Raw genomic sequence first — 24,649 nt, 5'->3', positions numbered from 1 at the left:
ACTGGCAAGCTGATTTTGGTAAACAACCAATATCAAAATAGACAAAAAAAAAACATACCACAACTATGTGACATAAACAGAAACTTTAAAATAAATGTTGAAAAATTGACTTTTGATATAATCAAACAAATTTCAAACTCTAAATAAGGTTAAATTTTAAAATTAGTAATTTCTTCATGTCAATTCTTTTGAAAGATGAAAGCTTCCAAAAAATGCTTGCATTTAATAACTAATTTGTTTAAAACAAAACAAAACATTAATAACCAGTGACTAGAGAAAGATCAACAAAAGAATATTTATTTTCTAAATGTGATCTGTTTGTTATTCTTAAATATCTGCTCATCCTCAGCTTTAAGAAGTTCAAATCTCACAACTGTAGAGAACGACAATAAAAGTAAATGCCTCTTAGAATTAAATACTTCTTCAATTTCTTTCAAATGTAAGAATTCGCCTCTCAGAATTAAATACTTCTTCAATTTCTTTCAAATGTAAGAATTCTTTAATCAAGTTAAAATTACCATCAAATTTGTCACATTCCATTTCATACAACCTTAATCTTAATTTTTTCCTTTCTATTCTGATACTTGTCTTTGAAATTCCTCTGGATATTAACTTTTTCCAGAATATAAGTCTCAGCCAGCCTCAATTAATTCATACAATAAAGTTTCAAGTTGTCTGCTTTGGTAAACCAATTATAAGAATGTCAATAGAGATCATTCTCATTTTTACTATAAAACAAGAATGTGTCCATAGTACACAAATGCCCCACTCGCACTATCATTTTCTATGTTTAGTGGACCGTGAAATTGGGGTCAAAACTTTAATTTGGAATTAAAATTAGAAAGATCATATCATAGGGAACATGTGTACTAAGTTTCAAGTTGATGCAGCTTTAACTTCATAAAAAACTACCTTGACCAAAAACTTTAACCTGAACTTCGCACTATCATTTTCTATGTTCAGTGGACCATGAAATTGGGGTCAAAACTATAATTTGGCATTAAAATTAGAAAGATCATATCATGGGGAACAAGTGTACTAAGTTTCAAGTTGATTGGACTTCAACTTCTTCAAAAACTACCTTGACCAAGAACTTTAACCTGAAGCGGACAGACGAACGGAGGCACAGACCAGAAAACATAATGCCCCTCTACTATCGTAGGTGGGGCATAAAAATAGTAATCTAAGCTATTCTTACAGGAAAACACTTAGTTATATGTACATTCTTGTATTGTCAAAGACAATTATTGAATATGTGACAATTTTGATGGTACTTTTAGCTATGTGTAGTTAAACATGCAGCTGCAGACAAAATAAACACTGTATACAAAAAAAAGTTAACTTCTATAGTATATAAATAAAATACAAAAATAAAGATATTAAAAATAAATGACTAAAACTGAAAATCTTCTGAAATGTTACAGTATCTGCTTATAATTGAAGTAGTAACAAATATCAAATAATTAAAAAGGAATATCACATTTATCAAATGAAAAGGTATAAAAATAACATTAAAAAAACCAAGGCAAGATTTACTATTAACTCTGTAACTAACAAAACATAACAAAATTATAATATATTCTACACTACTGAACATATAGACATACATATCTCCATCTGAGAAATTTTCAATTAAATAAATAATCTGATATATAAATATCTGCTATATAAATTTAAATAGTATTTTCTATTCTTGAATTCAAATTTCAGAAATGTATAAATCTTTGGAAAACCATTTGAATCTCTCTGAAGTAAGGACTGAATATAACAATGAAACTAATATGGTTATCAGTATATAGTTTCTCCTCTTAATTAAAGTTTCATTTCTTTTTGCTTTTAATATATTCAGACAGTTGTTGGAGCTGGCCATTTTAACTTGTCAACATTTGCTCTTTTCGGCAATTGTATGCACAAACTATTTTTGACTTGTCAACATTTGCTCTTTTTGGCAATTGTATGCACAAACTATTTTTTATTACAAATTCTTTTGTATGTGGTTAATTTAGAAGTTTAATGTTCAAAACTATTTCTCTTCCAAATGAATCACCAAATAAAAATTTCTGATAATTTGAACCATGTATTTTCTTTAAAATGTGTAATTCTCATTATACTACATCTCAATTTATTCATCAGTTTCCATGGCACCAAGTAAGTCAATTGGAGGCGTTTTCCTTCCTTTACTTTAGACAATTATGGAACCAAGGTGACTCAAAGGGGTCAATAATATAATGAGTTTACTTCATGCATAGACAAAACATTGACAAACATTTTAGGCTTTAAATAACACAGAGTTCACAGAGATATATCTACTTAACAACTTTTAATAAATAGGAACAACAACCAGATATTTACATCAATAAACAATTAAAAAAAACAGGAATCAACATCAGAATCAATATGAAAAAATACCTTTTTTTGTTTGTTCGGTCATACAAAATCCTTGAAAGTATTTACAAGGAAGCACAGTAATTTTTTTGTCATTGGTATAGTAAGCCTTTTTTATAACAAATTGAAAATACAAGAAAAAACAAAGGCGATCTTTGCAAAAATTTCTCCTATATGAAATTTCTCTTGAAATTCCCACTAAAAAATAATTTATCTTGAAATGCTACATTAATTCAATATCATTACAGAATAAACTTGTATAAAATAAGGTTTGGTGTTAATATATTTTGTGCATAGATTTTAATTTGAAGTATCAATAGCCCACATTCTTTGTTGACTAGTGTATGAAAAATACATTTAACTTGTTTAATGAACCAAGTTTTAAAGCTGACTTCCCAAATCTTTTAAAGGATCATGATTATTAATAGGAAAAAGGAGGAAATAAAAAGAAGTCAAAGATGAAACTGATTTTTTCCCCTAACAATTGCATAAACATTGTCTGAAATTTCTTCCATGAGCAAGTTTAAATTCACCAAAAGCAATTTAATAAGTCATAAATATTGTGCATCTTAGATACAAATAATATAAAAATAACAAAACAATTATGAAATGGAATTATCTTGAGTACAGTACAAAAGTTTAGAAAAAGTTTTTTTTTCATGCTATATAAAAGATTGGGTGTCAACCTCTGTGAAAGGTCCTGTCCATTTCTTGCCCGTCTATAACTTACACTAAGCCATCATTTTTAACATACAGTGTATAAATATTACACACGATATGTAAACCATGAAACAACTATAATCACCATGACAACACTGTCATATGGTCACCATGGCAACACTTCCTTCACCATGACAACCATCACAGATAACAGTTCACCAGTATACAGTAACCAGAATGATCACAGTAATCATTGTTTTGAGAGGTGTCTGGTTAATACAAATAAATACATCAGTAACAAAGGAATAAAAAATATAAATTAGGCATCTTTATATAAAAACAATAGCACCGTAAACAAAATATATACTCTAACCTTTTATTGAAATTTCTGTCATCACAGAAATGGAATATGGAGCTACTAGAACACTAACAAAAACAATCCCTGCATAAAATCTGTCGGTTTAATCTTTTGTTGTTTCTTAATTATAAAAAAAAAATATTTTCTCTTCATAAGTTTCATATTCAACAATGTGGCATCATTTACAGCTATTGTATTTGAAAAATTAAATGAATACATATAGATATATATCAAAGTTTGAATTAATTTATAATTTTTACATCCATTTTTTAAACTTAGGATAAAAATACATGCATGTATCAATAATACCATTAAACAAAAGCATCTGAAAAAGGATATGCAAGATGTTATATTTTGTATATTTTTCTACTAAGCTCTGAAAATGTTTGAAATGAAAGATGTAAAATTTAAAAGATTCAGCAATGATTTTTCTCTAAATTAAGCTTTGCATATAAATCCGCTATTTTGACATAAATATTAAAAGTAATTACACCAAATGAATATTAAATAGACAACAATAAGTTTGATTGCTGTTAAATGTATTCAAAATATACTTCTAAAACACTTTGGCCAGTTATGTTATGTCTTATAAAAATTCAATGAATAAAATATAAAAAGTCAAATTTCATTTTTGTACAAAAAGGCAATAAATAAGCTCATTTATAGCTAACACTCTAACCTGTATTTCTTGCAAGCCAACCAATATTTAGTCACATTGTTGTAGTACTGATAACATTACAAAAGTCTTTCCTCTTTTAAAAAAAAAATAAAATGACTTTGAACACTTAACTGTTTAATCTCAGCTGAAAATACTTTAATTTTATCCAGTAAGTTAAGTTTGAACAAATCTGATATTTTTAGATATCAGGTTTTTATTTTAAATAAGTATTATACAAAAATGTATGGGTTTTATGGGGATAACAGCAAAACTGTGTGGTCTTCACTGCACAATTAGTTAAATGTCATTTTTTTTTTATAGTATTTGGAATCTTGTTTATTCTTAAAAAATAATATCCAGAAAATGTGACCAAACTTTCCTTATTCGCCCATTAAAAAATTAATCATTTAAATATATAAAAAGTCACAAACAGCTAAAAACAAATGCTGGCAAGGCAGGGTTTAATATGATATGTTTTAATCAATTCAGCATCTAAAGTAGTGTAAATGTTTGTTTTTTTTTTATATATGCACTTCCTGCATAATATAAAGCCGCCACATTGAAAAAGTACATTTCATGAATGAATAAAGGGCTGCGCTTAGGCGCATGATATGCCCGTTGCTCTTTTAACTTGTCTTTTATGCTTTAAATGAATTTATATGATCAACTAGAAATAGTGTGAGCCCTGTCAAATACAAATAATAAATAAAAATGCACAAAAAAATGGCACTATTAAGGCTACCTCAAATTTAACTAAGTTTGTTTTCTTAATTTTTCATCCATACATAAAATTTTGTGAAAGTGTTAGTTATAGTCCCAAAATTGGAAAAATCCCCCCTTTTTTAAGCATAAAAATTCATAACACAGAAATGTAAAATCTGAAATTTATAAAAATTGAAAGGGAGCTTACATTAATAGATATAAACAATTCACCAAAGTTTCATGGACATTGGTGAAAGCCTTTTTGAGTTATTGTCCGAAGTGTTAAAAATCACCCTTTTTTTTATGAATAAAGCCCCATAAATCCAAAACTTAAAATCTGAAATTTATAAAAATTGAAAGGGAGCTTACATCAATAGATATAAACAATTCACCAAAGTTTCATGGACATTGGTGAAAGCCTTTTTGGGTTATTGTCCTAAGTGTTAAAAATCACCCTTTTTTTATGAATAAAGCCCCATAAATCCAAAACTTAAAATCTGAAATTTATAAAAATTGAAAGGGAGCTTACATCAATAGATATAAACAATTCACCAAAGTTTCATGGACATTGGTGAAAGCCTTTTTGAGTAATTGTCCGAAGTGTTGAAAATCCCCCCTTTTTTTATGAATAAAGCCCCATAAATCCAAAACTTAAAATCTGAAATTAAAAAAAAAACGAAAGGGAGCTTACGTCAATAGATATAAACAATTCACCAAAGTTTCATGGACATTGGTGAAAGCCTTTTTGAGTTATTGTCCGAAGTGTTGAAAATTCCCCCTTTTTTTATGAATAAAGCCCCATAAATCAAAAACTTAAAATCTGAAATTAAAAAAAAACGAAAGGGAGCTTACGTCAATAGATATAAACAATTCACTTAAGTTTCATGGAAATTGATGAAGGTGTTTTTGAGTTATTGTCCGAAGTGTGGACGACGGACGGACAGACAGACAACGGTATACCATAATACGTCCCGTCCCGGGCGTATAAAAATCAGAAAATAAATATTTAATTTTATCTTGCCAAAAGATGAAAAATTGAATCTGAATTACTACTGGAAATAATAATGTTGTATTTATTCAAAGTAATAATTAATTTATATGTTTTTCTGAACTCTACATTTCTAAAAATGAAGTGTACTTAAGAAATGTAAAACTTAAAAAGTATTTCCTTTCCAACAAGAGAGGAATATAAAGTTTAGTACATATGATTATAGACTAGATTTAAATGTTCAATCGTGAGGTCAGGTTAATAAACATCAACATAAAGCACTGGAAACCATAAATAATAAAATATGAGGAAAATAAATTACCAGATAGAGGAAATATCAACAATTTTACTTCAGAAGCAATTTTTGTACTTTGACATGGCTACCTAGATTTCCGTTTATACCATGAAAGTTTTTGTCATATAATATGTAAATAATTTCTGGTTCCATGGAATAAGCCAAGTCTTTAAGATGTTGAGAAATTTTCTTCAATCCAACAAAAAACTCACTGAAGTAAACATTTGATATCGTCTTAAGGATATATAACAAGGGATACACAACCATATAGTTTCAGGCACAGAACTAGTACTATGTCTGTACCTTAAAAATCTTTTTTTCAATGATTTTACACCTTCTGTAAAAATACCTCATCTCTTCTGATTTAATTTAATATTAACAAGTGAAGTTTTGAACAAACCAAATACCTGAACACTTTTTTTCACAATTTTCCACAAATACAGCACAACAATTAATTTAGAAACAATAAATGACATTATTGCTAAATACTCAAAATAACTGAGTACAGGTTAAAAAAAAAACAATCTAAAACTCTTAAGGAATTCAATAATAAATATAACATATTTACAGGAATAAGTTATAACAAGTAAAAAGTCTTTAGAGAAATTCTATCTTCCTTTTTTAATGAGCAATGAAGTAACAAAAAGTTTTGTTGACTAAATAAATAGCAATGAAAATTTTGAATTTTTTATACTCAAAAACTATTTTATTTTGCACCATATTTTATTAATTTGGCCAATAGTTTTAATCATTGAAAGGATGATGAAGATTTACACTCAAATGATTGGACAAACAGAAATATACAGTATACACAACAGCATATCTATACACTGGCCCTTTCTTAAAATCACAGTAAAAATTCATACAAAACAGCAAAGGTTATAAAATTTCTCTAATTACATCATTAACATCAGCATGCAATAACTTCAAAGTCGCAAAAAAGTATAAAATGCTTATAAACATCAAAATACAAAGTGAAAATGCTGAATAATTAAAAAAAAACAATTCCCTCAACTTCAAAATATTTAAAGAAATCATTCAAAACAAATAATTATTAAAATATATTAATTTACTATATGTGACTAGATTGAACACTTAATTTCAATTCTTATTCTAAAAATGTAAGTCTTTTGAGAAAGTGAAAACCACACTTGGCAAGACTGAGACAAACCCTTTTGTCACTGCTGCAATAATAAATGGACATACAAATAGCTTTCTAGAAAGTCTTCTGTGAAAAACTAGAAAAAAATTATTTCAGAAAAGTTTCTAAAAAGCTGTGAATATATTATGCCATGATCTACTTTAAAATTACAATAATATCATGGCTAGTCCATGTGTTGTTAAGTCCAAATGCAACAGCTAGCACTTTGTTCCTTCAGCACCAACGGAAGGGTACAGCTCTTGGTCTGTCTGCTCCTTCTTTGACAAGTGGTTTGTGAAACTCTCTCCCTGGTCTGGAATGGATCTGAGCCCAGCAATGCTCACAGTAGTACTGTAGGCAAGTCACATTGGCACAGAAAAATGGAGCAAACTTTCCTCCACATCTTGCCCCGTGACATTCATCACACATCTGGTCATCTAAGACATACGGCTTTACTTCAACCTAAAAAGAAAACTTTTTCTATAACACAAATCTTTTTTTAGGATTCTACATGTGCTAACACTTGTTTGGAGATGTCAGTCAGATTTAATACAGTGTATGAGTTCAAAAATTCAAGTAATTCAACAAGTTAAAGAAAGAAATTACTATAAATGTGGCACCTTATTACTATGTTGCTTTTTTTGGTTTTTTTTTAAATAAAAATGATAGTAAATAGATCTTTTTCTGTTGTTCAATTATTGAATTGCAAAAGTTTTTAATATTTTATCAATGCTTATTATAAAAATTATTTGTCTTATTCACCTTGGCATCAATATGTTGAATAACTGTATCAATGGTTCAAGTATCTATAGCTGGCAAGAACTAATTCATATCATAATAAATAAGAAAATAGTTCAAAGAATTTATTTTGCTCTATTAAATAACAAAAGAATAATATTTTACCCGTTTATCAATTTCTCCATGCTGTAACTGGACAAATCTAGCACTAATGGCAGCAATATAACTTTGCTGATTGGAGAAAGCAACTCTGCCTGCTCCTTTGGGATATTTCAGTTCTGGATCAGTATCAATTCCAGCATAGCAAACACCTCCATATAACCTATCCATTATCATTGCTAATTCAACTGAAATGAAATTTATTTCATCAATAAAATTGACCACCATTAAACCTTTCAATGCTAAACGAAAAAAATAGAAAAATGGCTGCAGGGTTAGACACTAACGCTAGCCCGCTAGCACAAGACTACCGGTAGTAACTTTTGTGTCGGGCTAGTAAATGTCTGTAGCGCGGTAGCCCAAGGGGCTAGTAAATTTATTTGTCATTGAACATCAATCTGTTGTACTTTCGGCAAAGTAAAGTCCAAACACCGGTCATATCTGACAACTTTGTTGAATATTGTCTACACTGGTTCCACGACCTCTTTATTTACATACAGATACAGATACTGGAGGGTAAAATTTCTACCGTAAACCAGTTGCTATATACAGTCAACTCGGTCTAAGATTACTCGTCCTATAAAGAAAGAATGCACCGTTTCAAGATAACCCGTTTTGAAATAAATATGAATTAGACTGCATATACATTTTGGTTTTATTATATTTTATTATTAATCACATCAGAGATCCTGATAAATGCGTAGTTTACCCTTATCTATTACATAGTCGTCGTGTAAATAGTTAAAATTGGAAATATCCTTTCGTTCTTAAAATAGAGCGTTAAAGGTTGCCTGTTGAAATTTTCCTTTACTCCAAAGGTACACGTGGTGATGAAAACTTTTTGATCTTGTCTCTTTATCGAATTAGCGTTTGTCATGTCGTCATAATTCTTTTCGTATTGCTCGGGATTTATCATTACAGTTGCAATGGACTGAAACGAAAGTAAATTTCCGGTAATAATATTAAATGTGATTAGCTTCTTTTTGAGAGCTGAGGGGTGATGATGATAGCAAGACTAAGCCATTGGTATCAGAAAGCGTCCATTGCACCGGGATGTATGCATGTCTTAATGCATTAAAGAGAACAGGGTTAAATCTCGTCATGATCCAAATCAGTTGGAACATGAAGACTCAGCATCAGAAACCAAAAGTAAAATAGGGGACAAGTCAACTTATGAATGTAAATAAAATTAAACAAAAACATTGTTTTTTTTTAATTTGATTATTTTAGTTGATGAGTTAACACACATGTTTGTTTTGATGTAAATGTAGATTGTCACTTTCTTTGTGGTTGGTCTATACACCTTATCACTATTAAGTCCAATCCGGGAAAAACAGTCATTTATACATCTTCCTGTTTGGATCAAGCCGAAAAATAGAGGTCATCAGAAGTGAGCTGAGGGAGGAAAAACTTTCGAAAGCGATCATTAAGAAACTTTGATAGAGTATGATCCACTTTTTCGAAATTAAAATTGAAGTAAAAAAATATTTTGTCTGAAGAATTTACGGTAGTTTAAACAGGTCTCATTAAAAAGTAGCATGCATGGTAAATTGTTTAAACAGGGTCCCAGATAGCTTCAATTGGATGAAAAAGTTGTGTAATTTTAGAACTTATCCGGAATGGAATAAATAGCGATTAGGTGTATTGTTCTGTTTGCTGGAGACTGTGAGATATATGTAGTTGTCAAACTCAGAACAATATTGTCATTAATTAATTTGATGCTGCAGGATTATTTGTAAATTGAATGTGGTGTCAGTCATTAAACCTCCCTATAAACCTGGTCAAGGTTTTGAGGTATACATCTTTAATCTGGGAACTATTTTTTTTTAAAAGTAGGTCTGGAATATACAAATGTTAACACAATAAATATTTAAGATATATCATCAATTCTTAAAAGGCCTCAGAATGCAGGATTTTGCCCCCAGACCCCCCTAGCAAGTTCGCGGGCCTACGGCTCGCCCACTCATGGGCCAACTCACCGTGCTACCTGACACAGAACAGGGCTAGTTGAATATAATTTTTACTAGCCCTGTATGCTAGTGCCTACAAAAGTTAGTGTCAACCCCTGGGCTGCTGCTGCTGCATTTATTTTTGTGTTCATTCATTAGAACAGTATAATAATTTTATTAAAATTTTCATCAAAAACTACCTTGACCAAAAACTTTAACCTGAAGTGGGACAGACGGACGGACGCACAGACCAGAAAACATAATGCCCCTCTACTATCGTAGGTGGGGCATAAAAACAATAGATCAAATGAAAATGCCGCCAAATAAGCATGAACATGTGTGAGTCTCGCGCTACAGACTTGACAGCCCTGCCGTTCTGGACACTATTATTTTTTTTTCCGCGGCTTTTCCCCGTCGTATTTAGCATTTTTGGGGGATGAATTTTCAGTTTCGTTACTCCCTTCATCTACCGTTTTTCGTTTTGAAACTGACGAAGTTCCTGGGGTTCTCGTACTAAAATATTAAGAAATATTTTGTTGCATGGTTTCGTGCTCAAGAACTGTGCAACAAGACAGGTCAATACCAATCAATACATCATACCCCCAAATACCGTTAATTGAAAATCTCGGCACGATAAGCAATGTACCATACCCCAAGCCAAGGTATGAGAAATCCATATTTAAAGTACGAGAATTGCAATCAACACATGATACCAGGCCACCCAGACATGCCAGAGTTATTTGTTCTAATTTTAAAATATGTACAACAGGACCTGTACAAACCATTTCAAATTATTGGAATCCCGGATGACTTAATTGAATCGAAATGGCCAACATAGAATAGTGATGAAGGGATTTTTCACTTTCTATTTTGGAAACGTCAAGAATTTTATGTTACTAGTCCGTCGGGCATATCGGATTACACATTTTAATTGCCCGTGGCGTAAATGATCTAGTCCCGGGCGTCGGGCTAGTGGATTTTTTAACCCCTGAGTTCATACAATGAAAAATTAGAGAGAACCCGAATGAAAACTGAATGGTAACGAGTCTGGATGAAAAATCCATTGTCAATGCGACATATGTTGCGAACAGCAGTGGTGGGGGCGTATGTCATCGAGGCATATGCTGTGTATAGCATTTAAAGAGTTAAAAGATTTCAAAGAATTTCATACTATGCACACAGCTATCCTCATAATCCTTAGCCATTTATGGCCATGACTTTTTCACAAACTGACCTTTAAATCAAAAGGCTTTCTCCCTGTCCTGCTTACAACAAATTGTATCAGTTTGATGTTCAAATTTTTTGGGCAGTATAATGATAAGGACAATAAATATAAATCTGGTCCCTTTAATCTAAAGCTTTATTCTAAATAAATCAAGATACTTTAAATAAGATGCTATTCTTGTTATATTAAGTGAATTACCAGCTCTAAGTGGTCTTGGTACTCCACCAACAAAGATAGTTTTTCTTGGGTCCAAAGGTTGTGATCCATCCATAACAAAATCAGAATCGCTCAAAGTCCATGGCCTTATCTGTACCTGAATTGAAATAAAAAATTCAGAATCACTCAAAGTCCATGGCCTTATCTGTACCTGAATTGAAATTAAAAAAAATCACAATCATTCAAAAGTCTACAACACCTCTTGCAAATTCATAAATGCAAGTCCAATTTTTTTTTTTTTTTTTTTTTTTTTAATATATCAGTATTTTTATAACCAAATGCAATTATAATAGTATTTTAACTCAACAGGATAATATATCATGTTGAATATTAGAAACTGTATCGATGCAAGAAAAAATCATTGTGACTGTGTCAGTATATTATAAATATCCTAAATCAGACTGTCAGATAATTCTTTTGTCCCTTCTGTAGACTAGTCCAGATTGACTGGAATTTATATCTTCTGTTAAAAAAGAATTAATCATGATTTACATGATTTACATGATTTACAAGTTTCTTATTTCTTGCTTTTAGTACTGTACCTCTGTTTACAAAGCAAAACGTGTCATAACTAAAAAATCGGGCGATTCTTCTTTCAACTTTATCAATCTAGATTGTGTTGAATAATGCTGGGTTGGTTCAGTGGTTTGAACACATATCCCAGATTTTTTTTAGTGAGATATGATATTATCTCGCAGGTGAATCTAGTAGATACTTAATTTAAAAACAAGCTGAAAAAACCCAATTGCTATCTAATATATGTATACTTACTGGTTTATCTTTCATTGTTGGACTGGAAACACACCAATACAGTTTGTCATCATCAAGAATACAAGATTCCACCAAAGCTTGAACAGACATCTCGTCTTGAAATAGCAGGAAACAGTAACCTGTTAACATAGTTCAAGTATAAAATTATTCAAGAAAAAAATAATTCAATTCCCACTTAGATTGAACATTCAATATCATAGTAGATTAGCAATGTTTTAGTGTTAAAAAGGTATATTATGTGTCTGAAATTTTCTAGAAAATCTCCATTAGGTAAAACAGGTTTTATTTTGTAAAAATCTAAGCCCATTCTTTCAAAATATTCACTATAATTAAGTATCAACATGAAAAATGCAAGTTATTCAAAAAGCAAATATCATAGAACATATGATATTTTTTGTCCTATTATTGTAAATGATTTTTAACATGTATGTTGTGTGTGTCATGGATTGTTTAAGTGTGTGTATTGTATAAGATGTTGAACATGTGTTACAAGTGAGTTCCATGGAATGTACAAGATGTTGTAGCATGTATGTTGTGATTGTGTGTGTCATGGATTGTATAAGAATTTGTGTGCATTGAATAAGATGTTTAACATGTACATCCCTAGTGAGTGCCATAGATTGTATAAGATATTGTAGCATGTATTTCACAAAGTGTGTGTAATGTTTTGCATATGATATTTGTAATATATGTATATGGTGAGAGTGCCTTTTATTGTATAAGATGTTTGAGTATTACTATTGTGTGTGCCATATATTGGATGCGATACATTGTATAAAATGCTGTAGCATGTTCATTGTGCGTGTGCCATTATTGTTAAAAGTTTTGTTGTATGTTAATACTGTGTGTTTGTCATGTAATTTTAAGATGTGGTTAGATGTAAATCACAAGTGCAGGTATGCCAATCATTGCTTAAAATCTTGTGTTACAAGTGCATGATGCATGTGAACTGTTTCCCATCCTCATTATCGTGTATCGTGTTTCTTGTGGTTAGTACTTCGCTGAAGAGTTAGTAGGGAAAGGTGTTGTGTTCATATCAAATTGTATTCAAGTTATGTACAAGGCAACGTTACGTAAACAATAGGCAACGTAAAACAATAGGTAACATTAGTGACGTTAAAAAAAAAGTGAAAATTAATCTAAAAGTATGAAAAAAAAATTAGCATACAAAGTGTGAAATGATAATTAACTATTTAAAGTCCATGTAAAAAAAATTGAAATTATTAAACTGTCTATTCACTATGATCATTATCAAAATTACGGCGCACTTGATACCAGTATTATATTGTCATGAAAATATTAAGTCCATGTTTGAATCTTTAGCTTGGCTTCAGTTTTACTCGGTGCTCTGTCTCCGGGGATTTTCATCATTCCTGGTTCCCTGCTAAATGTGTGAATCCTACCATTGTTCTTCATTGTGTTGATGTTTGATTGATACGTCTCAAAAAAGTCTTTGTTAAATTTAATTGAATTGTCAGATACTTCTCCCATTGATTCGATTTTCCCAAAACGTTTCAAATCGACTTCTTCTGTCTTGTGTTGAAACATGAAAGATGAGGATGTGGGTCCAGCTGAGTCTTTCATTGGTCCAGAAAGTAGGTATCCGAGTTTTGATTCTACTGCGGTCGGGCCTGGTCCACGGATAACAGTGTTTTCTACGATATTCCAGTAGTAATCTGAACCTATTAACTAGAGGCTCTCAAGAGCCTGTGTCGCTCACCTGTTAATGTGTTTACTGATGTCGGCCATCTTTGTTGGTAGGCGGGGTCATTAGACACTCTTTTTAAAAATAGATACCCTAGTATTATGATTGTGGCCAAGTTTGGTTAAATTTGGCCAAGTAGTTTTAGAAAAGATTTTTACACAAGTTACAAAAATGAGGAAAAGTTGTTTAATATTGACTCTAAAGCGCAATAACTCCTTAGGGGGTCCTCTAACAATTTTGATCTTGCTGACTTATTTGTAGATCTTACTTTGCTGAACATTATTGCTGTTTACAGTTTATCTCTATCTATAATAGTATTCAAGATAATAACCAAAAACTGCAAAATTTTCTTAAAATAACCAATTTAAGGGCAGCAACCCAACAACAGGTTGTCCGATTCAACTGAAAATTTGTGAGGGGATATATCTTATTCTGATGGACATTAAAATCTTGAAAGATTTGCCCTTAATGTCTTGGTTTCAAAGATATAAAGCAAAAACTGCATTTTACCACTATGTTCTAATTTTAGCCATTTTGTTTGGTAGGCTGGGTCATCGGACACATTTTTTAAACTATAAACCACAATGATAATTGTGGCAAAGTTTGATTAAATTTGGCAAAGTAGTTTTAGAGAAGAAGATTTTTAGAAAAGTTACAAAAAATGATGAAAAGTTGTTAAAAATTGACTATAAAGGGCAATAACTCCTTAAGGGGTCGACTGGCAATTTTGGTCATGTTGACTTATTTGTAGGTCTTACTCTGCTGAAAATGAAATCCTGAATTTATTCATGTCGCTTACAGGGTGCGCTAATCTAAGTCCACTGAGGTAAGGCAGTTTAGCAGCATTGTATGGCGTGCGATTGTGTAACGGGGCTACGATAGTAGGGACAATCAATACTTCCATCGGTATTTTCGTCCCATTCTGAGTTTGTAAATCTATTACAGCAATGTCCAAATTGCGTATATTTCTGTTTGCATCTCCAAATGCTGCTAGGCTTGATGGTGAGGTTCCATTCGGTTTCAATTGCAATTCAGCAGGTAATTCCTCGCTAATAAACGACTTTTGAGATCCTTCATCTAAAAGAATATTAGCAGAAGCTGACCTGTCATCTACCCAAACTGGTGAGATGGCTGTTTTTAACAATACGTCTGTACTTGGTTTAATGTCCGATCGATGTCCGAGCGATTCTAATCCCCTTATGCACAATTCCATTTTATTGTTAAATGCTCTTATGCTGTGCTGTGTAAGTGACGGATGCGTAAGTTCAAGTAGATTCTGCATGTACGCGTTTATAATGGTTTGTATCTGTCCATACCTCTCCTTTAACAATATAATTGCGTGTTCATAGTTAGCGTTTGATAGAGATAAACCGGATATGCATTGTGCGGCTTCACTGTGTACCTGAGATTTGAGATAGCTGAACTTTTGTATATTTGATAAAGAGGGATTGTGATGAATGGTTGTCTCAAACGATTCCCAAAATGTCTGCCATGTTAATATGTCTCCTGTAAAGTTCGGTAGATCAAGCTTAGGTAGTTTGTGATAGAAGTTTGTTGTTGTTGTTGGGTTTGCATTCGTATACACAGAGTTATTATCTACGGAAAATACATTCTCTGAATGGTTTGAGTTGTGATTTGCAAGCGTATTTGCTATTGGAACATAAGTTGATTCACTCACCGTTTGTTAAGATGAGGTTGTTTTGTTTCCAGAAACTATGTCCTTGAATCGGCGAATGGCGACTTCCATATTCATTGCATAATCGTTACGTAAACAATAGGCAACGTAAAACAATAGGTAACATTAGTGACCTTAGTTACTTAGTAAATGTACAGCGGCTAATACTTGACACCGATCATTTATTCATATAAAAAGAAATGAGCTGTCAAAATTGACAATGAACCAGGATTACTGTTGTTTTTTTATTGTAACAGTTGTTGAATATAATTATATAAAAGGACAGCTATGTACATGTACAAATGTATGATCCAACCTATCAAAAAGTAAAACCAAAACCTCTGAACAGCAAAAGTAAGTTGAAATAGTCAATGTCAAACTTGACCTTCCATCAGGCCATAAAAAAGAATAGGTTTATTTGCCCAAACGCTACCTACCCAGAAAAAAGCTACCTACTTAAATTCTTTTATTGTTCTGATTTGAAGAAGTTTTTTTTTTTATCAGATAGGCATGAAGACTAATAAACACCCGGTACTTCAATTTCTCTCTTTGAAAAAAAGAAAAAGAAAATACCTACCTACCAACTGTCTCAACCTTTGGGTAGGGTTTGGACAAACCAAAATATTTTTAATTGTGGCCTCAGTAACAACATATCAAAATAGCAATGGATGAACAGTTCACATGATATTACACTGAAATTACATAATTTCTTATTTATCAAGGACACTTACTCCTGTCATCAATAACAACAGAATTTGCACTTAAACTGCTGACCTAAAGCCCTCTGTACTTCACTATATTTTTAAATAATCATGATAATCAAGATTTTTCCTCAATGCTCGATTTGTATAGCACACATTTTTTATTTTGTGTTCAATACTTCTATTCCCTTTGCTTATATCAAGCATGTCTGTTAAATCTCATCATCATTAACTATATGGTCTATTCCCAATACACTACGATAAACTCCATTATATATAACATGTAATATATAAAATATTCTCTGGAGGAATGAAATGACAAGTATCATATAATTTCACATATTTACAACATGCAATTCATTTCTTATACAATACTTCCACCCACAATCAATAAGTTAATGACATAGTGGTATAGTCTTATATCTTTGTAATTTCACCATCAGTAAATTCTCTATTGCTGTTCTCCAGAGTTTGTTCTTAAATCATATCTTTGGACAATGCGCAATTCAAATGAAATACCATCTTTTATAAGACTTGGTGTTTTCATGCTTTCCTCTATAAACTCCTTTGCCTTGAAATGTGCTATTAATACATGTAATGACTAAATCTTACAAAATCTGTCTCTTAAATATTTTTTGAAGTGTTTTTTTGGTTATTCAGATAAAATTTACCTTTTGGTGGAAAATACGATTTACTTTCGGCTTTGTGGGGCCAGTCAACTACAAGAGGACCAAATCTTCTAAATGCTGCTGTAATCTCCTCTAGAAGAAAACAAAACAATTTGCTATATTAATAAAATTATAAATAACGTCAAGATTCCTTTTTCATTACAGCTTATGTTATATACTCTTTCATCTTAATCTTATCATAACACCAGTGATGTTTTCACTACAGTGCAATAGAAATATCTTAAGATTGTCTATTTGGATTACTCATGATCAGTCAATCAATTTTGTAAATATTTCTACAAACAACTGTCATACAAGTGGGAGGTTTTGCTAGAAATCAAACCCTGAAAATATTTATTCAAGTAAAGAAGAATCATATGACAGTTAATTTCAATTCATTCCAATTAAAATTGGGTGATATATGGGAGCGTTTGATTTTGTCAGGTTTGCTGGTATTCACCCTTTTTGAATTTGACCTTTGGAGTTTGTTTTGTTGATTCTTTGTTAACAGTAATTACCAGTCATACATATAATGACATGTGCTTTTAAAAAATAATCATCTACACACATAAATTACTATGATAGCATGTTATATTGAATCATTGTTATTGGCTTTAAAATGTCCAGTGGCCACAGCCCGTTATTACGAAAAATAATGTAAACAATCTTTTCTTTGCTTAATCCAAACTTCTGTTAACTTGTTTATGGATATCAAAATTGTTAAAAAGCTGAAAGCAAACAGCTGCTACCACGATCAATTATGAGAATACAATAAAACTATAATACCTTCATCAATATCTGGGGGAAGACCTCCAACAAATACTTTGCGTGAAAAGCGTTCAATTCTTTCCCCCTGTGGAGAACCCCTGGCAGTAAGGCTTGCCACTGTCTGGTCCAAAGAATCATCATCTAGCATTAGATTTCTGTCAGGGAAGCCATAAATCTGTTTACCTGAAATTAATCAAATATATTGATTACATTTAGCAAATAATTTAAAACCGATCAAGTTTTATAAAAAAAATCTGAAAATTACATGAAATATTAAAAAGTTCAATACAATCCATAGACCAATTACTTGGTAATTATAATTACCTAGTATTTCGGTCAACATCAGATATTTGACAAATCTATCAATCTCAGTACTAGCTAGTCTAATCATAATACCTACAGATATACTTTGTATAAAAATATGATTGGGCGTTTATTTTTTTTTATAATCAAATATATGAAAAGGATGGAGTACTGGATATCTCAGCTGCAGATCTCTCACCCCTAAGGCCCTGCAGCAACCTCCAAAAAAACACACATAAAAAATGATACAGATCTGAAACCGAAATGAATCAAGCCTTTGATTCTTCAGAAATGTTTACCCCTCTTCTTTAGTGCAAGTTCAAAGATATGTATCTGTAGCAAGGTTACATCATTTCAATCAAAGTTTAACAGATAAAATTTGTAAGAAATATATTGATATCATTGAAACTGTTTCTCCTCAAACTGACAAATGTTGTTTTCTTTTCCCTACATTTCACCATGTTCTTTATCACAGAGCCTTTCCCAAAAGCCATAATTTTTTATTGTATGGTATTACATGTATTTGTTTTTATTGAAACCTATAATGCATCTCCCATTTGAAATAACATATCCCCACATATTCATAAATTGGTATAATTAGTACAAAAACAGAGTTCACGAAAAGAGTTCGCGAAAAGTGGTGGTCCTCAAGACTTTACCAACAAAATTTGGCATAGGACTGACACAATTTTAGTATTTTTCAATAGAATTAATAGTGAGGACCTGCAGATTTTCTTCAAGGACCACCAGGGAAAAAAGATTTCGCGAACTCTGCAAAAAGCTAAAAAAAAAAACGCAGAAAAAAAAACTAACATGATATTAAAACACCATCTAATCAATAATTCTGTTTTATGCAGCTTTTATTCCTAAATGAAATAATAAACAGCTGCGCCATGAGCGCATGATACGCCCGACGTGTTATGTGGAAGTCTTATGCAATAATCATAAATAGTTTCTGAGAAAGTTTTAAGCAATAACCATATATTGTTTTAGAAACAGGGCGGGACATGTGAAACTCCCCACCCTGTTTTTTTTACAAAAAACTAAATATTACCAAAACAAAATTTTGAATCAAAGCCAAAAAGTATACAGATCTTTAGATTAATATAACAAAGAAGTGTGTAAAGTTTTAAGCAATAATCATAAATTATTTTTGAGATACGGCGCGACATGTAAAAAACCCTCCCCTGTTTGACAAAATACTCAATAACTCAAAAAATAAAATTTTGAATAATCACCAAAAAGTATAGATCTTTAGATTAATAGAAAAAAGAAGTGTGTAAAGTTTAAAGCAATAATCATAAATAGTTTTTGAGATACGGCACAACATGTAAAAACCAGGTGCTCTGCAGGGCGCAGATTTATACGACCGCAGAGGTCGAACCCTGAACAGTTGGGGCAAGTATGGACAAAACATTCAAGCGTGATACAGCTCTGAATTTGGATTGTGATCAAATTTTTGACATTACATTGGTTTTTTTTACACAAAACAAATGTCAAGATTTTACAAATCAATTAAAGATTTCTTCTTCAAACTTTTTAAATCTAAAATTAAATAGTTGACACAGCATAGGTTTCTGACACTGAATGAATGTGGTCTAATGAACTTAAAAGGTTTTTTTTGCCTTTGAGCAATTCACTATGCTGTTGAATATTAATCCTCTCAAAAAAATGTTTGAAGAAATTTTCTTTTTATTTATGAAAACTGAAATGAGAAAAATTTAAACCCCCCCCCCTTTTTTCACATCCCCGTTTCCCTTTTTCCAAAACTGATATCAATTCAAATTTCTAATGGAGTTTGCAACAATAACTACTCTTTTAAATACATCATAAAATATTAAAATGTAAAATAAAGTGCTTGTTATCACTGAATGGTAAAGATTGGTTGGTAGTAAAAGTGAATATACATTGTTTATTGTATAAAACAATAAAAAAAAACTTCATCAGCAACATTTTATATTAGCAAATTTCCAATGAAGTTATTTACATAAAGTTATTGGCAAATAAAAATAGAAAATGACATCATAGTCATGTCTGGCAAATGTCCAACATACATTATCTAAAAACATTTTAGATAAGATAAGGAAACTAGAGGCTCTAAAGAGCCTGTGTCGCTCACCTTGGTCTATGTGAATATTAAACAATGGACACAGATGGATTCATGACAAAATTGTGTTTTGGTGATGGTGATGTGTTTGTAGATCTTACTTTACTAATCATTCTTGCTGCTTACAATTATCTCTACCTATAACAGTACTTTCTGTGGAAAATGTTATTGAAAATCTTCAAATTTTAAGAAAATTGTTAAAAATTGACTATGAAGGGCAATAACTCCTTAGGGGGTCAATTGACTAATTGGTCATAGTGACTTATTTTTAGTTCTTACTTTGCTGTACATTATTGCTGTTTACAGTTTATCTCTATCTATAATAATATTCAAGATAACAAAAAAAAACAGCAAAATTTCCTCAAAATTACCAATTCAGGGGCAGCAACCTAACAACCGATTATCCGATTCATCTGAAAATTCCAGGGCAGATAGATCTTCACCTGATCAACAATTTTACTTCCTGTCAGATTTGCTCTTAATGCTTTGGTTTTTGAGTTATAAGCCAAAAACTGCATTTTACCCCTATGTTCTATTTTTAGCCATGGCGGCCATCTTGGTTGGTTGGCCGGGTCACCGGACACATTTTTTAAACTATATACCCCAATGATGATTATGGCCAAGTTTAGTTAAATTTGGCCCAGTAGTTTCAGAGAAGAAGATTTTTCTAAAAGATTACTAAGATTTACGAAAAATGGTTAAAAATAGACTATAAAGGGCAATAACTCCTAAAGCGGTCAACTGACCATTTTGGTCATGTTGACTTATTTGTAGATCTTACTTTGCTGAACATTATTGCTGTTTACAGTTTATCTCTATCTATAATAATATTCAAGATAATAACCAAAAACAGCAAAATTTCCTTAAAATTATCAATTCAGGGGCAGCAACCCAACAACGGGTTGTTCGATTCATCTGAAAATTTCAGGGCAGATAGATCTTGACCTGATGAACAATTTTACCCCCTGACAGATTTGCTCTAAATGCTTTGGTTTTTGAGTAATAAGCCAAAAACTGCATTTTACCCCTATGTTCTATTTTTAGCCATGGCGGCCATCTTGGTTGGTTGGCCGAGTCACGCCACACATTTTTTAAACAAGATACTCCAATGATGATTGTGGCCAAGTTTGGATTAATTTGTCCCAGTAGTTTCAGAGGAGAAGATTTTTTTAAAAGATAACTAAGATTTACGAAAAATGGTTAAAAATGGACTAAAAAGGGCAATAACTCCTAAAGTGGTCAACTGACCATTCTGGTCATGTCGACTTATTTGTAGATCTTACTTTGCTGAACATTATTGCTGTTTACAGTTTATCTCTATCTATAATAATATTCAAGATAATAACCAAAAACAGCAAAATTTCCTTAAAATTATCAATTCAGGGGCAGCAACCCAACAACGGGTTGTCCGATTCATCTGAAAATTTCAGGGCAGATAGATCTTGACCTGATAAACAATTTTACCCCATGTCAGATTTGCTCTAAATGCTTTGGTTTTTGAGTTATAACCAAAAAACTGCATTTTACCCCTATGTTCTATTTTTAGCCATGGCGGCCATCTTGGTTGGTTGGCCGGGTCACGCCACACATTTTTTAAACTAGTTACCCCAATGATGATTGTGGCCAAGTTTGGTGTAATTTGGCCCAGTAGTTTCAGAGGAGAAGATTTTTGTAAAAGTTAACGACGACGGACGACGACGGACGCCGGACGCCGGACGCAAAGTGATGGGAAAAGCTCACTTGGCCCTTCGGGCCAGGTGAGCTAAAAAAGCTTCATCAGCAACATTTTATATTGGCAAATTTCCAATGAAGTTATTTACATAAAGTTATTGGCAAATAAAAATAGAAAATGACATCATAGTCATGTCTGGCAAATTTCCAACATATATTCAACTACTATTCTATACAAAGAAAGATAACTCCAATTGAAAATTAATTGCTATTGCACAATATTTGTGCAATTTAGATATTTCTTGCTACATGTATTGTGCAATACTGTGCAATTGAAAATTTCTTGCTATTGCACAATACTTGATATGGAATCCTGATTTGGACCAACTTGAAAACTGGGCCCATAATCAAAAATCAAAGTACATATTTAGATAAAGCATATCAAATAAGCCCAAGAATTTAATTTTTGTTAAAATCAAACTTGGTTTAATTTTGGACCCTTTGGACCTTAATGTAGACCAATTTGAAAACTGGACCAAAAATTAAGAATCTACATACACAGTTAGATTTGGCATATCAAAGAACCCATTTATTCAATTTTTGATGAAATCAAACAAAGTTTAATTTTGGACCCCCATTTGGACCAACTTGAAAACTAGGCCAATAATTAAAAATCTAAGTACATTTTTAAATTCAGCATATCAAAGAACCCCAAGGATTCAATTTTTGTTAAAATCAAACTAAGTTTAATTTTGGACCCTTTGGACCTTAATGTAGACCAATTGGAAAACAGGACCAAAAATTAAGAATCTAAATACATAGTAAGATTCGGCATATCAAAGAACCCCAATTATTCAATTTTTGATGAAATCACACAAAGTTCAATTTTGGACCCTTTGGGCCCCTTATTCCTAAACTGTTAGGACCAAAACTCCCAAAATCAAACCCAACCTTCCTTTTATGGTCATAAACCTTGTGTTTAAATTTCATAGATTTCTATTTACTTATACTAAAGTTATGGTGCAAAAATAATGCTTATTTGGGCCCCTTTTTGGCCCCTAATTCATAAACTGTTGTGACCTCAACTCCAACCAGGTGCTCCGCAGGGCGCAGCTTTATACGACCGCAGAGGTCGAACCCTGAACAGTTGGGGCAAGTATGGACAAAACATTCTAGCGTGATACAGCTCTGAATTTGGATTGTGATCAAATTTTTGACATTACATGGGTTTTTTTTTACACAAAACAAATGTCAAGATTTTACAAATTTTACAATTAAAGATTTCTTCTTCAAACTTTTTAAATCTAAAATTAAATAGTTGACACAGCATAGGTTTCTGACACAGAATGAATGTGGTCTAATGAATTTAAAAGTTTGTGTTTGCCTTTTAGCAATTCACTATGCTGTTGAATATTAATCCTCTCAAAAAAATGTTTGAAGAAATTTTCTTTTTATTTATGAAATCTGAAATGAGAAAAATTTAACCCCCCCCCCCCTTTTTTTCACATCCCCGTTTCCCTTTTTCCAAAACTGATATCAATTCAAATTTCTAATGGAGTTTGCAACAATAACTACTCTTTTAAATACATCATAAAATATTAAAATGTAAAATAAAGTGCTTGTTATCACTGAATGGTAAAGATTGGTTGGTAGTAAAAGTGAATATACATTGTTTATTGTATAAAACAATAAAAAAAACTTCATCAGCAACATTTTATATTGGCAAATTTCCAATGAAGTTATTTACATAAAGTTATTGGCAAATAAAAATAGAAAATGACATCATAGTCATGTCTGGCAAATGTCCAACATACATATCTAAAAACATTTTAGATAAGATAAGGAAATAAGATGTAAAAAAACTGCTTGTTATCACTGAATGGTAAAGATTATTTTAATTTATTAGTTGGTAGTAAAAAGTGAATATACATTGTATATTGTACAAATGTATATAACAAAGATTTAAGTTGATTCTGGACAAAGAAAGATAACTCCAATTAAAAATAAATCTTGCTATTGCACAATATTTTGCAATTAGATATTTCTTGCTTACTATTCTGGACAAAGAAAGATAACTCTAATTAAAAAAAAATTTGCTATTTCACAATATTGTGCAATTAGATAATTCTTGCCATTGCGCAATACTGTGCAATTGAAAAGACTTGCTATTGCACAATACTTAATATAATAATTTTAGATCCTGATTTGGACCAACTTGAAAACTGGGCCCATAATAAAAAATCTAAGTACATTTTTGGATTCAGCATATCAAAGAACCCCAAGATTTCAATTTTTACTTTAGTGTAGACCAATTTGAAAACAGGACCAAAAATGAAGAATCTACATACACAGTTAGATTTGGTATATCAAAGAACCCCATTTATTCAATTTTTGATGAAATCAAACAAAGTTTAATTTTGGACCCCGATTTGGACCAACTTGAAAACTGGGCCAATAATCAAGAATCTAAGTACATTTTTAGATTCAGCATATCAAAGAACCTAACTGATTCATTTTTTGTCAAAATCAAACTAAGTTTAATTTTGGACCCTTTGGACCTTAATGTAGACCAATTTGAAAACGGGACCAAAAGTTAAGAATCTACATACACAGTCATGACAGTTAGATTCGGCATATCAAAGAACCCCAATTATTCAATTTTGATGAAATCAAACAAAGTTAAATTTTGGACCCTTTGGGCCCCTTATTCTGTTGGGACCAAAACTCCCAAAATCAATACCAACCTTCCTTTTATGGTCATAAACCTTGTGTTTAAATTTCATAGATTTCTATTTACTTATACTAA

At 31.5% G+C, this 24,649-nt stretch overlaps 1 protein-coding gene across 2 annotated transcripts in view; it reads right to left on the bottom strand.

The window, feature by feature from the left end:
• Positions 1 to 4,368: 4,368 nt before the first annotated feature.
• LOC139521919 (cytoplasmic polyadenylation element-binding protein 2-like) overlaps positions 4,369 to 24,649 on the bottom strand; it is a 39,037-nt gene continuing 18,756 nt past the window's right edge. Inside the window, exons 3-8 of one of the 2 annotated variants that reach the window (XM_071315672.1) lie at positions 17,781 to 17,945; positions 16,998 to 17,087; positions 12,246 to 12,364; positions 11,457 to 11,625; positions 8,091 to 8,272; positions 4,369 to 7,649 (exon numbers count right to left, since the gene is read on the bottom strand). In XM_071315672.1, coding sequence (XP_071171773.1) covers positions 7,422 to 7,649; positions 8,091 to 8,272; positions 11,457 to 11,625; positions 12,246 to 12,364; positions 16,998 to 17,087; positions 17,781 to 17,945 — 953 coding nt within the window. In that variant the 3' untranslated portion in view covers positions 4,369 to 7,421. The remainder of the gene's footprint in view (positions 7,650 to 8,090; positions 8,273 to 11,456; positions 11,626 to 12,245; positions 12,365 to 16,997; positions 17,088 to 17,780; positions 17,946 to 24,649) is intronic. The other variant, XM_071315673.1, reaches the window with a different exon arrangement.

Source organism: Mytilus edulis, chromosome 4 (assembly GCF_963676685.1).
Source record: "Mytilus edulis chromosome 4, xbMytEdul2.2, whole genome shotgun sequence".
Lineage (NCBI taxonomy): Eukaryota > Metazoa > Mollusca > Bivalvia > Mytilida > Mytilidae > Mytilus > Mytilus edulis.
This window is presented reverse-complemented; position numbering and strand designations above follow the sequence as displayed.